Source organism: Sinohyriopsis cumingii, chromosome 15, assembly GCF_028554795.1.
Source record: "Sinohyriopsis cumingii isolate HCF-2022 chromosome 15, ASM2855479v2, whole genome shotgun sequence".
Classification (NCBI taxonomy): Eukaryota; Metazoa; Mollusca; class Bivalvia; order Unionida; family Unionidae; genus Sinohyriopsis; species Sinohyriopsis cumingii.
Window position 1 is genome coordinate 134,015,190 of NC_142975.1, and position 14,690 is coordinate 134,029,879.

At 37.7% G+C, this 14,690-nt stretch overlaps 1 protein-coding gene across 2 annotated transcripts in view; it reads right to left on the reverse strand.

Moving 5' to 3' along the window:
- The window catches only part of LOC149782813 (centrosomal protein of 89 kDa-like), a 158,149-nt gene that overhangs the window by 2,801 nt on the left and 140,658 nt on the right, over positions 1-14,690 (reverse strand). For both annotated transcript variants that reach the window (XM_089934334.1, XM_089934333.1), the window contains one exon: positions 888-1,010. In XM_089934334.1, coding sequence (XP_089790460.1) covers positions 888-1,010 — 123 coding nt within the window. The remainder of the gene's footprint in view (positions 1-887; positions 1,011-14,690) is intronic.

The window sequence follows — 14,690 nt, forward strand, 5'->3', positions numbered from 1 at the left end:
ATTATAATTTTCTGTTGAGCTGCAATAAGATGATTTTCAATACTGCTGTTGTGGTGGCCATAATGAATGAATGAACGATCAGCTCCATGTTTGTTTAAGACCAACTATAAATCTTAAAATGTTTTTCAGAGTAAACACTATGCTGATATGACTATCCATTCAGGAGAAGTATCAATAACAAGATTTTATCAGATCAACATTTTCATCTAGGACCAACTAGACCAAAGGATGAATATGTAAAATTTCATGGCAATCCTCCAAGTGGTTTAGGAGCAGCAAAAACTAAAACACAAATGGACAGATATATCTTGGACATCAGAACAGCACCATTTTTATTTAGGATCAACCAGACATCACAAAGAGGTCATTTAGTGAAAACCCCATGTTGATATGACCATCCATTCAGATGTCATAGTGATAATAAGATTTTCAAATATGGCTGCCATGGTGACCATACTGGCTATTAGATTCAGTACCATTTTTATTTTGGACCAACTAGACATCATAAGAAGTCTTCTGTTGAAAACTCCATGTTGATATGACCATAGTAGCAATAACAAGATTTTCAAGATATCAGCTGTAGGGGCCAAATTGGATTTGCGAGTCGCACCATTACCTTTAAGTAAAACGAGACCATGGGATGAATCTGTGTATAAATTTCATGGCAATTCTCTATGTAGTTTAGGAAGATTTGTGATAACAAACTTGTTCTATTGGTTGATTGGTTGGTTGGATGGTTGGATGAATGGATGGATGGGATGGATGGATGGATGGATGGATGACAACAGACCATGCCATAAGCTCTTCTGGTTTATGACCAGGAGAGCTAAAAATAATTTTGATGGGACAGATTTTCTAATGAAAAAAAAAGCAATCAAAAGATTTACCTTTTACTCTCTAACACAGATTGCAGTACTTCATCTTTTTCTTTAAGAAGCAGTCTCATATGTGTTATCTCCCTTTCATACTCTTTCTTCTGATTGTTGAAGGCTTCATCTTGTTCCTTTAATCTATGGGGATAAATGACACAGTCCACTTACATTAAACTGGCACACTGTACTTAACAAAAATTACTAAAAACATAAAATAATTTTATTAACTTCTTAGTAGTAGATTATAAATGTGAAAATTAAGATTATTAACTTCTCCAAAGTTAAAATAAAATAACGAAAATCATGAAAGTAACATTTTCTGTATAATGAACAAAAAACATTTTGAACTCTGGGGTGATACAATCCTATTGCTCAACATCCTGGACTATAGTTTAAAAGTTGAACAAGTAAAATTTTCTAAAGCACTAGTATAGTACAACTGCTTTTTCAATGTGAAAACAAGTTGGGCAAGTCCTAATTTTCATACTTTTGTCATGTTATCTACATTTATTGAGCCATTTTAGTTCTTTTGGACATACAAAATACTTGAATCTGCCTGCATTTATTCATTCAGATCCTGTGATACCTGTGACAAAAAGTATGAAAATCAGAACTTGCACAACCTGTTTACATATTGGAAAAAGCATGTGTACTGGATAGACAGTGAATATTGATAATACACAGTATGATCTCGCTATAACATGGGGGTTGGGTCCATAGAACCCCACTGTGTTATAGACTGAACCATGTTATAACCAGGTTAGTTACCCAAAGAAAGACAAACTAGTCTGAAACATACTTGTCTATTCATAGCTTATATATGTGTAGTACAATCCAAAGTCCATTAATTACTGTACATGTATATGAAAAATCCATGATTTCGAGTATAGATTACTTGTTATAAATACAATGTAACAGTCACATCCCACTAGAAAACACAAATAACACATCAATAAAAAATGGTAGTCCTCATTTAATCTATATCTAAACTATTCACTATGATATTTTTTGCTGGTAGTACACTGCTATAGTTGTTTACATGTTACATGTACATGTTCTTAATTTGGCCTAGATTTTGGTCAGCTGGAGACAGCTCTCATCTTGCTGAGCCTACTCAGGGGATGAGGCTATTCATAGGGAAATGAAAACGTGAACAAGTTTAAAAGTTTAACCAACATCTTTGTGTGATACACCATCTTCAATTAACTTGATGGTGAAATATCTACGGTTTCAAATGGTTGGAAATTTAATTTGCATTGGTAGCGATTGTAAGCATAAACTTTTCTCCTGCTAAGAGGAAACTTTTATGGCACTATAAACGTGCTCCAGTCACTTTGGAAAATGCCACAATCCATCAGATTCCATTGCTTATATTTAAGTTGGGTGCTAACGTTCTTTGATGAGAGGTACCTTGTTTTTATTAAGATTGTAGTTGGTTTTCTTCGATGAAAGGTGCACATGTTATTGATGTCGCAGCTAAATGACAGCTGTGGACGACCAAAGACATGCCCATTTCTTATCTGCAGCAAAATCTAATAATTGTAGAACCTTGATTGAGATTGAATTTTTTTCTTTATTTGCTTAGTATTTATACAAAATGACCATTGCTTCAAAGGTAATTGTTGTTGTTGTAGGGTTTAACGCCATTTTTCAGCACATGATAGGCTATACATGGCGGCCAGTATCAATGGTGGAGGAAGAACCCAGGGAAAAACCCCGGGAAGAACCACCCACCCACAAGAAGCTACTGGCAAGCTTTCTCACATACCCACATTGGCTGAATCTGAGATTCGAACCCATGCAGAGGTGTGAGATGGCAGTCATCTGTAACAGAAAGCGCATTAGACCACTTGGCCACTCGGGGCCCCTTCAAAGGTAATTAGATTTCTTTGAAGATTCAGCAAAGCTTTTTTTCTAGGTACATTTTAAGAAAAAAAGGAATTTGCCACTGTCTGGTCAATTGTAGCACTTACTCTTCCTGCTTTCAAAGGTTGGCTGATTGAAGCTAGTCGCAGTAGCATGATTATTGAAGTGTTTTACAGCATACGTTACTCAGGCCAGATTTCAGCATAAGTAGTTTATGATATAACAATTCACTGTTAAGATGGTTTCTGAATATGAACAAAGAATTTGTTTATGTAACTACAGATTGATTCCAGTGCATTTTATATCAAGTTTCCAGCCTCCTTTCACGGTGCCTCTGAATTTCTCCACTCCAAACCCAAGATTTTATATACAGTTTTAAACAGCCAACAATGCCACCAAAAAGTTGATTTAAATCTACTGAGTAAGATCGATGAAATTAATGAGGCATGTTATCAGATAAAATGATGAAATTAATGTAGCATTTTATCAGATAAAATGATGAAATTAATGAAAGACATTTTATCAGATAAAATTATGAAATTAATGAAAGGCATTTTATCAGATAAAATGATGAAATTAATGAAAGACGTTTAATCAGATAAAACGATGAAATTAATGAAAGGCATTTTATCAGATAAAATTGTCGGTTTCCTTTATTAACTGTTGAAATGAATGTAATGAGTCCAACTTCAACATGTAGTATTGCATTTGAAGTTAAACAGTTATGCTAGTAAAAGGCAATAAAATACCAGAATTCCTGTGTTTGCATTTCAATTACAAAATGTATCTTATGGTCACTTCACTAGATTTAGTTGTGTTAAGACTCTAAGGTCATAAACTAAGTAACAGAAAGAAGCAAAACCAACAAATGTTGTAAAACTTAACAAATAATTTAATTATCAAAGTTAAGAAATGAAAATGGAAGAGGAGTTTCCAGCAATATGAATTGAATCTAAAATAATCCTAAAAAGTTTTATTCAAGACTCAAAAACAAATGTTCCAAATGAATTTCAGATCCTTGAATGTATGTATCACAATGGTAATTTCCACAATTCCTTTGAATAATTCACAATAGTCCCAGAATAATGTTTTAGTCCAATGAGGACTTTGTAGCTCCAATGAATATTTTAAATGTTTCCTATTAAATAACATCAAAATACAATATAAAATACACCTGAAGACTGATGTTACAAAAAGAACACAAGAAATAAGAATGAGAAAATTGTCCAGCCATATGTATTTATATACAAGCATAAGAGGTAAAACATGCATTTTGCACTGATTCATACGTCACAAATTGCAAATATCCAACATTCTAAAGGAACCCACATGACCTAACCCACCCACTGGGAAATAACTTAATTCTTCTAAGAACCCACCTGACTAACCTCTCCAATGGGAAATAACCCTAAACTTGTCATCAAGTTTACTTGTTGTTGTTGTTCTAGGGTTTAACGCCATTTTTCAGCACAATACTTTAGACCACTCGGGGCTCCCCATCAAGTTCACTACTAATATTATTATTAGCAACCATAAACATGAACATAAGCTTCTATTCACATGAAATCTTACACTCTTAAGATCTTAAAATAGAACCTATGCATGTACACAAAATTTTGCAAAAGATATTCACTACATTTTACAATCATGAATAAAAATTACCAAAAATTATAGATAAACATAACAAGCTGTCAAATGAGGTGATCTTGTCTATTTGGATAAAATGCATCCACTAAAATTTTGGTTTGAAGTCACTGACTCAGAGTCAAAGAAGTTTTGCAGTTAATGCCAACAATATTCCAAATTGGTACAGGTTGGAAATTCAGCCAGTGTGCATATCAATAGAATTAAGCAAGTCCCATTAAAGTTTTGGACCTCATCGAGTCTGTGCAGCACAGTATATGCATCACAACATTTAGCATGTGCAGAAAATCACTCAAGTTATAGTTGCTAACAACATGCCACAAAGAAAGACCATTTTAAAACTAAATGAGAATGAAAAGCAAATAAAATGAGCGATCTCTTTAACGTAGCCTACACATGAGCCCAACACAGAAAACCATTATCAGATACAAAAATGCTGTGTGTCTACTCCCGGAGAAGAATGGTCTTAAACTTACTAATTACAAGAACAGACTTAGAATGAGAGATTTTGTTCTGTCAATCAATCAAGTTCAGAGATAGGTAAGGCCTGAATTCCAGTACATTCATCCCCATTCTTGCTGATGGAAGTGCTGATGCTACCTTTGTCATGGAATGGTGTAAATGTTATTCATTAAATACATGTACTCGGGTTTTCGTTTTTTCGCTGTACAACGATACCCGAGGGTGATTATGTATATGGTCTATTGTATTTCGAAATCGTGAGTACGATTCGTCCTGTGCCACACATGCAAGGTGCTTTCGATATGGCAAAATGAAAAGTCTAAACGTATAAATACTTTACTGCATGTAAAGGGTCTTTACAATACTAATGGTTTTGTCAGCAAGCGGCCTGCTTAAAGGATTCGCACAACTCCAGCTGTAGGGGTAGGTAATTTTTTGGTCTTAAGTGATAACTAGTGTATTACCATATTTACCTTTGCATGTTTGTTATATAGTTTTCTTTATACAGCATAATGCGTGCATTTTTTTAAAAATTCTTGTTGCGACGTAGTACAGGATTTATATTGGTAATGTAAAGTTACATTTTTTTTAAAGAATTGTTTACTATAGTCTTATCGAGCAGGGTTAGGTTTACTATTGAACATGTCATTTTGTAGTTGCCATAATAATATAATCTTTATTACTTACCATGTATCAAGTTTAGTACACTGTATCGGGTATATTTTCAGCTGTCTGAGGGTAGGAATATCTGGGGTGCCCGGTGTTGTCTGAGGGTAGGAATATCCGGGGTGTCCGGTGTTGTCTGAGGGTAGGAATATCCGGGGTGTCTGGTGTTGTCTGAGTGTAGAAACGTCTGTTTGTCCGGAGCGTTTAAGGTGCCAGAGTGTCTAATGTTTAGTGTCCGGAGTGTCTAATGTCAAGAGTGACTAAGGTGACCCAGCCGTAGAGCCGTCAAAGGACCAGGGTGTCCAGAGGGTCTAATATTTGGAGTGTCCGGAGGGTCTAATGTTCCAAGTGATCATAGTATTCCGAGGGTCTGGAGTTTGTAGCAGTTGTGAAATTGATTCGTAGGAGTTGTGGAGCGGATATGGTGCACGGGTAATGGAGTGTATCTCCATACATGTATTTTATTACCTGTATGCTAATTTTGGGTTAGTAAGACCCAGTGTATCATTCAGGACTGGAAAGATAGATGGTATATCCGTTCTTGTGTTTAGCAACATAATTTCGCTACCTGAGCGAATACATTTTTACTGTGAGTAAAAAGCTTACATCGTTTACTATTTGAGTGAACTATATTCATCTTTCCATTATTGAATCATTTGTGAATCATTTATCCTGTGTTTTTTTTGTGTTACTGAACTAATTTATTCATATTTTTATTTCCATCTTTGAATCTGTGCATTTTATGTTAAATAGATCCAATATTTGGATTATAAATACGCACACATTTTCATAATCTACTGCTCATATAAATCACCATATTAAACCATATATATATGTCTGTGTCGTCAAAACGTGTTCTGTTGTCAATCCGAAATATCCCACCCGGTTATCTTGTTACAAATGGTGTCAGAAGTGTGATCATTTCGGATATAACAGAGCACTGAAATTGTTTTATTATATTTGTATGCTTTTTGTGTGTTTCAGACGCCCTTGACAAAGCACCGAGGTTAGGTAGATACCTAATATTACTTTATTTTTTGTATTTAATATTTGTGTTGCATTTCGAGAAAGAAAATACGGTTTGTGGTAATTACGTGCTTTGTTTAAAACTGCACTTTAAGGTTGGTCACCACCAAACTTTTGAATAGTCTTCTATGAAAGAACTGGTAGAACTGGGGAAACAGTTTGGTTATGAGGGGGAGTCCCTTAGAAATTTTATTCGTGAAGAACAAGCCCGGGAGAGGGACCAAAGATTAAAGGAGAGGGAATTAGAAAGGGAAAAAATTGAAAGGGAACAACATATAGAAAGGGAAAAATTTGAAAGGGAACAACAAATAGAAAGGGAAAAAAGGGAAACCAAGAAGGAAATGATAGAATTAGAGAAGGGTAAGATTGAACTAGAGAAACAGGCTGAGAGGGAAAGGATATAATGGGAAAGGGAAGCAGAGACGGAGAAGTTAGAAGGGGAAAAACAGGTAAGGTTAGAAACTTTGGAGATGGAAGATAGAAATCGGCAGAGGGAATATCTAAGAAATTCTGAGCTATTGCAAGCTAAAAACGGGGGGGAACATGATGTTAAACTGAGAGGTCCAAAACTGCCCCCATTTGAAGACGATAAAGATAATATGGATAGTTATCTAAATAGGTTTGATAGGTATGCTACGGTACAAAAATGGAAGAAAGACGATTGGCCGCTCCATCTTAGCGCGTTATTGAAAGGTAAAGCGTTAGACGTGTATTCGCGTTTATCCATGGCCGATTCGCTCAATTACCTCGTGTTAAAAGAGGCACTTCTCAAGAAATATGAACTAACCGAGCAAGGGTTTCGCAAGAAGTTTAAGTATAGCAAACCCAAGAGGCGAAACATTCACCCAGTTCATCAGTAGGACTTGCAATTATTTGCAGCGATGGGTGGAATGTGGTAAAGTCGTCAAGACATTTGAGGGTCTTATCGATTTTTTGCTTCACGACCAATTGTTAACAACTTGTGGCAAGGAGTTATATTTATTCTTGAAGGAAAGGTCCTTCACAAATATACATGAAATGGCCACACAGGCGGATTTGTTTGCCGAAGCTCGGGAAGGTTCACAGAACGTCATCACGCGAGATGTCAAAGGTGGGAATCAGGTCAAAGACAGAAAACCCAGGGAACCTGATAAATCTGGTAGGAGTAACCAGGGGAAGCGGAGTGACACGCAATGTTTCATTTGGAAGGAAGTGGGTCATATCTCCCACTATTGTCCTAAGCAGAAGGGACCAGTCCAGAAAGTCACAGTAGCCATTAGAGGCAGAAGATCGGTAAATGGAAAACTCAATGTTTCCCAGCAAGTTAAGCGGGAAGCGGTGCGTGAACCGGTGGTGTGTTCAGAGACCAGTCGCGATGTGATCCAATCAATCAGCACGTGTATTTTTCCAGAGGCACGGGTGCCGACTGCAAACGGCACTGTCAACGGACAAGAAGTCACCGTTCTATGAGACACGGGATGCACTACTGTAGTCGTGAAATGGAGCCTAGTCCGCGATGATCAATTGCTTGGGTTTAAATCACCTTGCATGTTACTTGACCAGACAATCGACCACGTTCCAGTTGCAAGGATAATGATAGAAACACTTTTTTTGACCGGGACTGTGGAAGCTTTATGCATAGACAACCCGATCTATGAACTTATGATTGGCATTGTAAAGGGTTCTAGACTCCCAACCATAGCAGATTTCCGATTCCCTATCATCCAAGCAGTGCAAACTAGGGCTCAGGTAAAGGAGGAAAATAAACCTTAGCGTAAGTTGAAAGTACCGGAAGCCATTACTGATATATCCCGCGAAGAATTTCAAAATGAGCAAAAATGTGACGCGTCTTTACGTGCAACCTCTGAGAAAGCATTAATGGGTACCGTGAGAAAATGTAAGAACGGGGGTTCCTCTAAATTCCTTACTCGAAAGGGTTTAATGTACCGGGAATACTCTACATCGGATAGGGAGTTCTTGCAACTAGTGGTTCCCCAGAAATTCAGGTCACATGTACTAAAGGTCGCGCACGAGTCGAGTATGGCAGGTCATTTAGGCGTAAAGAAAACAACGGATAGGGTATTAAGAGAATTTTATTGGCCTGGCGTCAATAGCGACGTAGCGCGGTTCTGTCGTTCGTGCGACGTTTGCCAGAAGACAATCTCTAAGGGCAGGGTAACTAGAGTACCGTTAGGTCAGATGCCCTTGATAGATACTCCGTTCAAAAGAGTAGCCATCAACATTGTAGGACCAATATTTCCACATACAGATCGGAAAAACCGATACATCTTGACACTGGTAGATTACACTACCAGATATCCTGAAGCCATAGCTTTGCCATCAATTGAAACCGAACGTGTAGCCGAAGCGCTCGTAGACATGTTCAGCAGGGTCGGAGCACCCGAAGAGGTTCTTACGGATTGTGGAGCGCAATTCACCTCAGATCTCATGGCAGAAATTAGTAGGTTGTTGTCCCTTAAACAGTTACGCACAACACCTTACCATCCTATGTGCAATGGATTGGTCAAGAAATTCAACGGGACATTGAAGCAAATGTTGTGGAGGATGTGTGCAGAAAGACCGAAGGATTGGGATAGATATCTGAACGCCCTTCTGTTCGCATATCGTGAGGTTCCTCAGGAAAGCTTGGGTTTCTCCCCGTTTGAACTATTGTACGGTAGGACAGTTCATGGTCCTATGTGCATACTTCGCGAACTGTGGTCAGCCGAGGTCGTGGATGAAGAAGTTAAGACCACATACCATTACGTAGTTGATTTGCGCGAAAGATTAGAAAGTACTTGTCGAATGGCGCAAGATGAACTCGTGAAATCTAGTCGTACGTACGCCAAGTACTACAACCGAGGAACTCGGAGTAAAATGTTTGACGTAGGCGATCAAGTGTTGGTGCTTCTCCCAATGAATAACAACAAGCTGCTAGTCCAATGGAAAGGGCCATATGAAGCCAGACAGGTGAAAGGCGAAATGGATTATATCAGTGATGTGGAGGGGAAGTCCAAGACATTTCATGCCAATATGCTTAAACTCTACGTAGCGAGACCTGGACAAACGATTGATAAAGGGATTTTGAATATAGTATGCATAGCGGTGATAGAGGATAGGTCTGGTGACGAAGCAGAATTCGTCTCCAGCACAGAAATGCCCCTTGAATACCCCATGGACGTTGGTAAAGAAAGTATTGACCAGATAAATGTATGCCCTGATTTATCGGAGGGTCAACGTACACAGATTATGGAGGTTTTGTCCAAATACCCAGACCAGGCCGTACGGGTCTAATTCGACACGAGATCAAATTGAATACCACTGAGCCTATCAGGATTAAAGGATATCCGAAACCCTTTAATGCACGGGAGACAATCAGCGAAGAAGTGATGAAAATGTTAGACCAGGGAGTGATTGAACCTTCAAATTCCCCATACTCATCCCCCGTGGTGTTAGTCAGAAAGAAAGACGGGACCAACCGGTTTTGCATCGACTTTTGGCAATTAAACAAGATCACCATATTTGACGCAGAACCAATGCCAGATATGGAAAGTGTATTTTCAAAATTGGCAGGTCATAAATACATTTCCAAATTAGATCTAAGCAAGGGATATTGGCAGATACCCATCGCCGATAATGCCCGCGAGTTAACGGCATTCACGACTCCCAAAGGACTTTTTCAATTTAAAGTTATGCCTTTCGGTTTAGTCAATGCCGGTGTGTCGTGCGTTCGTCTCATGCGCAAACTGTTAAACGGAACGGAAAACATCGACAGCTTTGTAGATGACATCTTTGTTTACACGCATACATGGGATGAACATGTTAAGGTATTACGGGATCTGTTTGATAGACTTCACATTGCAAATCTTTCGGTTAGGCCTACTAAGTGTAGCATAGGGTATTCCAGTCTGGAATGTTTGGGACATCTGGTAAGTGGACTAGGCCGGTTGCAACCTCATCCAGATAAAATAGGAGCAATCAGGGATGCCCCTAGACCAGAGACAAAAAAACAAGTAAGATCTTTCCAAGGTCTAATCGGGTTTTACAGGAAATTCGTCCCCAACTTTTCGGCTATTGCCAGCCCATTAACGGATTTGACTAGGAAGGGGCAACCGAATAAAGTTGCATGGGGTGTATGCCAGGAAAAAGCGTTTAACGCTCTAAAACACAAACTGGTAAGTGCACCAATTTTAAAGTTGCCGGAAATAGATAAACCTTTTGTACTGAGGACTGATGCATCCGATATGGGTCTTGGGGCTGTTTTGCTACAGGAGCAAGGGGGGATGAAATTGCCCATTGCTTATGCAAGCAGGAAACTGCTCCCTAGAGAGGAAAAGTACTCCGTGATTGAAAAGGAGTGCCTAGGTTTAGTATGGGGAATAGGAAAATTCCATACGTATCTTTTTGGGAGGGAGTTTACCTTGCAAACAGACCATCAGCCGCTTTTATACTTGAATAATGTAAAGGTCACTAATGCAAGATTGATGCGTTGGGCGTTGTCTTTGCAACCATACAGTTTCTGAATCGAGGCAATTCGAGGGTCAGAAAATGTGGGAGCTGATTTTTTAAGTAGGGTGTAATTAGCAGATCATTTCGTTCGGTCTGCAAATTGGAAGTTTTAATAATGATTCATTGTTCACATTCTGTGATTGTTCTAAAAGTGATACCACTTTTTTTTAGGGGGGAGGTATTGTCACGGAATGGTGTAAATGTTATTCATTAAATACATGTACTCAGGTTTTCGTTTTTTCGCTGTACAACAATACCCGAGGGTGATTATGTATATGGTCTATTGTATTTCGAAATCGTGAGTACGATTCGTCCTATGCCACACATGCAAGGTGCTTTCGATATGGCAAAATGAAAAGTCTAAACGTATAAATACTTTACTGCATGTAAAGGGTCTTTACAATACTAATGGTTTTGTCAGCAAGTGGCCTGCTTAAAGGATTCGCACAACTCCAGCTGAAGGGTAGGTAATATTTTGGTCTTAAGTGATAACTAGTGTATTACCATATTTACCTTTGCATGTTTGTTATATAGTTTTCTTTATACAGCATAATGCATGCATTTTTTTTTTAAATTCTTGTTGCGACGTAGTACAGGATTTATATTGGTAATGTAAAGTTACATTTTTTTTAAAGAATTGTTTACTATAGTCTTATCGAGCAGGGTTAGGTTTACTATTGAACATGTCATTTTGTAGTTGCCATAATAATATAATCTTTATAACTTACCATGTATCAAGTTTAGTACACTGTATCGGGTATATTTTCAGCTGTCTGAGGGTAGGAATATCCGGGGTGCCCGGTGTTGTCTGAGGGTAGGAATATCTGGGGTGTCCGGTGTTGTCTGAGGGTAGGAATATCCGGGGTGTCTGGTGTTGTCTGAGTGTAGAAACGTCCGTTTGTCCAGAGCGTTTAAGGTGCCAGAGTGTCTAATGTTTAGTGTCCGGAGTGTCTAATGTCAAGAGTGACTAAGGTGACCCAGCCATAGAGCCGTCAGAGGACCAGGGTGTCCGGAGGGTCTAATATTTGGAGTGTCGGGAGGGTCTAATGTTCCGAGTGATCACAGTATTCCGAGGGTCCAGAGTTTGTAGCAGTTGTGAAATTGATTCGTAGGAGATGTGGAGCGGATATGGTGCACGGGTAACGGAGTGTATCTCCATACATGTATTTTATTAGCTGTATGCTAATTTTGGGTTAGTAAGACCCAGTGTATCATTCAGGACTGGAAAGATAGATGGTATATCCGTTCTTGTGTTTAGCAACATAATTTCGCTACCTGAGCGAATACATTTTTACTATGAGTAAAAAGCTTACATCGTTTACTATCTGAGTGAACTATATTCATCTTTCCATTATTGAATCATTTATCCTGTGTTTTTTTGTGTTACTGAACTAATTTATTCGTATTTTTATTTCCATCTTTGAATCTGTGCATTTTATGTTAAATAAATCCAATATTTGGGTTATAAATACGCAAACATGTTCATAATCTACTGCTCATATAAATCACCATATTAAACCATATATATATCTATGTCGTCAAAACGTGTTCTGTTGTCAATCCGAAATATCCCACCCGGTTATCTTGTTACAACCATATCAGAGCATGATACCTTGACAATAGCTAACAACTTAAGCCTTTTATAGAAATAAACATGCTGTACATTCTTTAGTTTTTAATATAGACCAAACTGCATATATCTCGTCAAACCTAGGCAAGAGATGGAAATTTTAGGATAAGTAATAATGCACATGGGAAAAGTAAAATTTCTTGTACAAGTGGTTGAAAACCATCTAACAAGTATGCAAAGTTCAAACAGTCACATTTATGCTCCTCTTTAACGAAAAGAAAAATGAAGACAAACCATGTTCTTAGCCTGAACACTGAACTTATCAATAAATTAACCAAACACCCTGAGATTCAAAGTACATGGTACTCTAATGTTTTTGTGTATGGTAGAACCAATTCAGGAAAAAGGATAAAATTTGATGAAATGATGTGAAAATCAGAATCTAAGTATAACTTACAATCTTATGAGCTGATGAAATTGGCCAAACAGGTATGTGGAAGTTGTTATTGTTGTGGGGTTTAATGCCATTTTTTCAGCACACGATAGGCTATACATGGCGGCCAGTATTAATGGTGGAGGAAAAACCCGGGAAAACCCAGGAAAGAACCAACCACCGACCCACTAGAAGCTACTGGCAAGCTTTCTCACATACCCACATTGGCCGAATCCAAGAATCGAACCCACACAGACAGAGGTGAGATGGCAGTGATCCGTAACGGAGAGCGCTTTAGACCACTCGGGGCCTCGGTATGTGGAAGTAACATTTTCTTGTTTCATGGGAATGATTATTTTCTCCTTCCTTTGTGGGGGATATACTTACCAATTTATTTATTTCCTAGCTAATCCCTAGTTAATTCATTAACTTATTCATTAATTCATTCTTTTCTTCATCAGCTCTGTCATTAATCTATAGATCCATTTTTTTCCTCATTCAAGGTGTCATATCGTTTCTTAATCAGTTGTTCACCAATTCATGAATCAAATTTCATTAATATATACACCTGCTTAATCATCTTTTTAATAAATCCACATCCAAAATGAAATGTCCAGTGTCATCTTATGGCTAGTTCCTTCTTTCTCCATCCACATATAAATCTATGTATACACTCTTTCATATTTGCTTTTTCTTCCACTTTTCTTTTTTCTTTTTCAATTATTTGTTCACTTGTAATTAACACTCTTATTTCTGTGTTTATCAGTGTGCGAAATTGACTTGGCTCCGGAAACGTTGGTTGGAGGCAAATAAGAATGATCTCAGGTAGATTCATTTCATTTGTTATTCCATGCCCATTGTATTAATATTTAACGGCCAAATCTACTGTAATACCATGGATGGTTGTATGATACATGTTTATATTTTGTGTGAGTGTGCGTGCCATGCATATGATAAATTCGAGGTGACACCTACTTTATATATTCCTGCACAAGAATATGTACAGGTAAAATTTCTGCTGATTTATGAATAATAACATACAAATTTTATCTATGAATGTTAGAGGCCTGCAAGGTTCAGTACACAAACGAAGGGACATTCTCCGATGGGTAAAACATGCATGCAAAAAACTCATAGTACAAAGTCTGATGAAATGTATTGTGTTGCTGAATGGGGATACAAATGTATATTTAGCCATGGTACTGGTAATGTGCCGGAGTCTCAATATTCTTCCGAAATAATTCTGAATTTGTGATCCATAGAGAAAGATGTCATAGTCAAGGGAGATTTATTATGCTAGACATTACAATTAATAGAAATTTGTATTGTTATGACGATGATAACCCTAGCTTATTTAGAAATCTAAAAGAAGATATATTAGTATTTGAGAACTCATTAATTATAACAGACTGGAATACTGTTCAAGACCTAGATATAGATACTTTTAATATTTTATACGACAAACATCAACAGTCACGAGCTGCAATCTAAGACCTGAAAAACAAACTGGAATTGACCCATGGAGAAATTCCTATCAGGACTCCAAGCTATATACCTGGAGGCAAAAATCTCCTTTAAAACAAAGTAGATTAGATTACTTTCTTGTATCTGATAATATTTATATAAATACAACTGATGTACATATCTTACCAGGATATAGGAA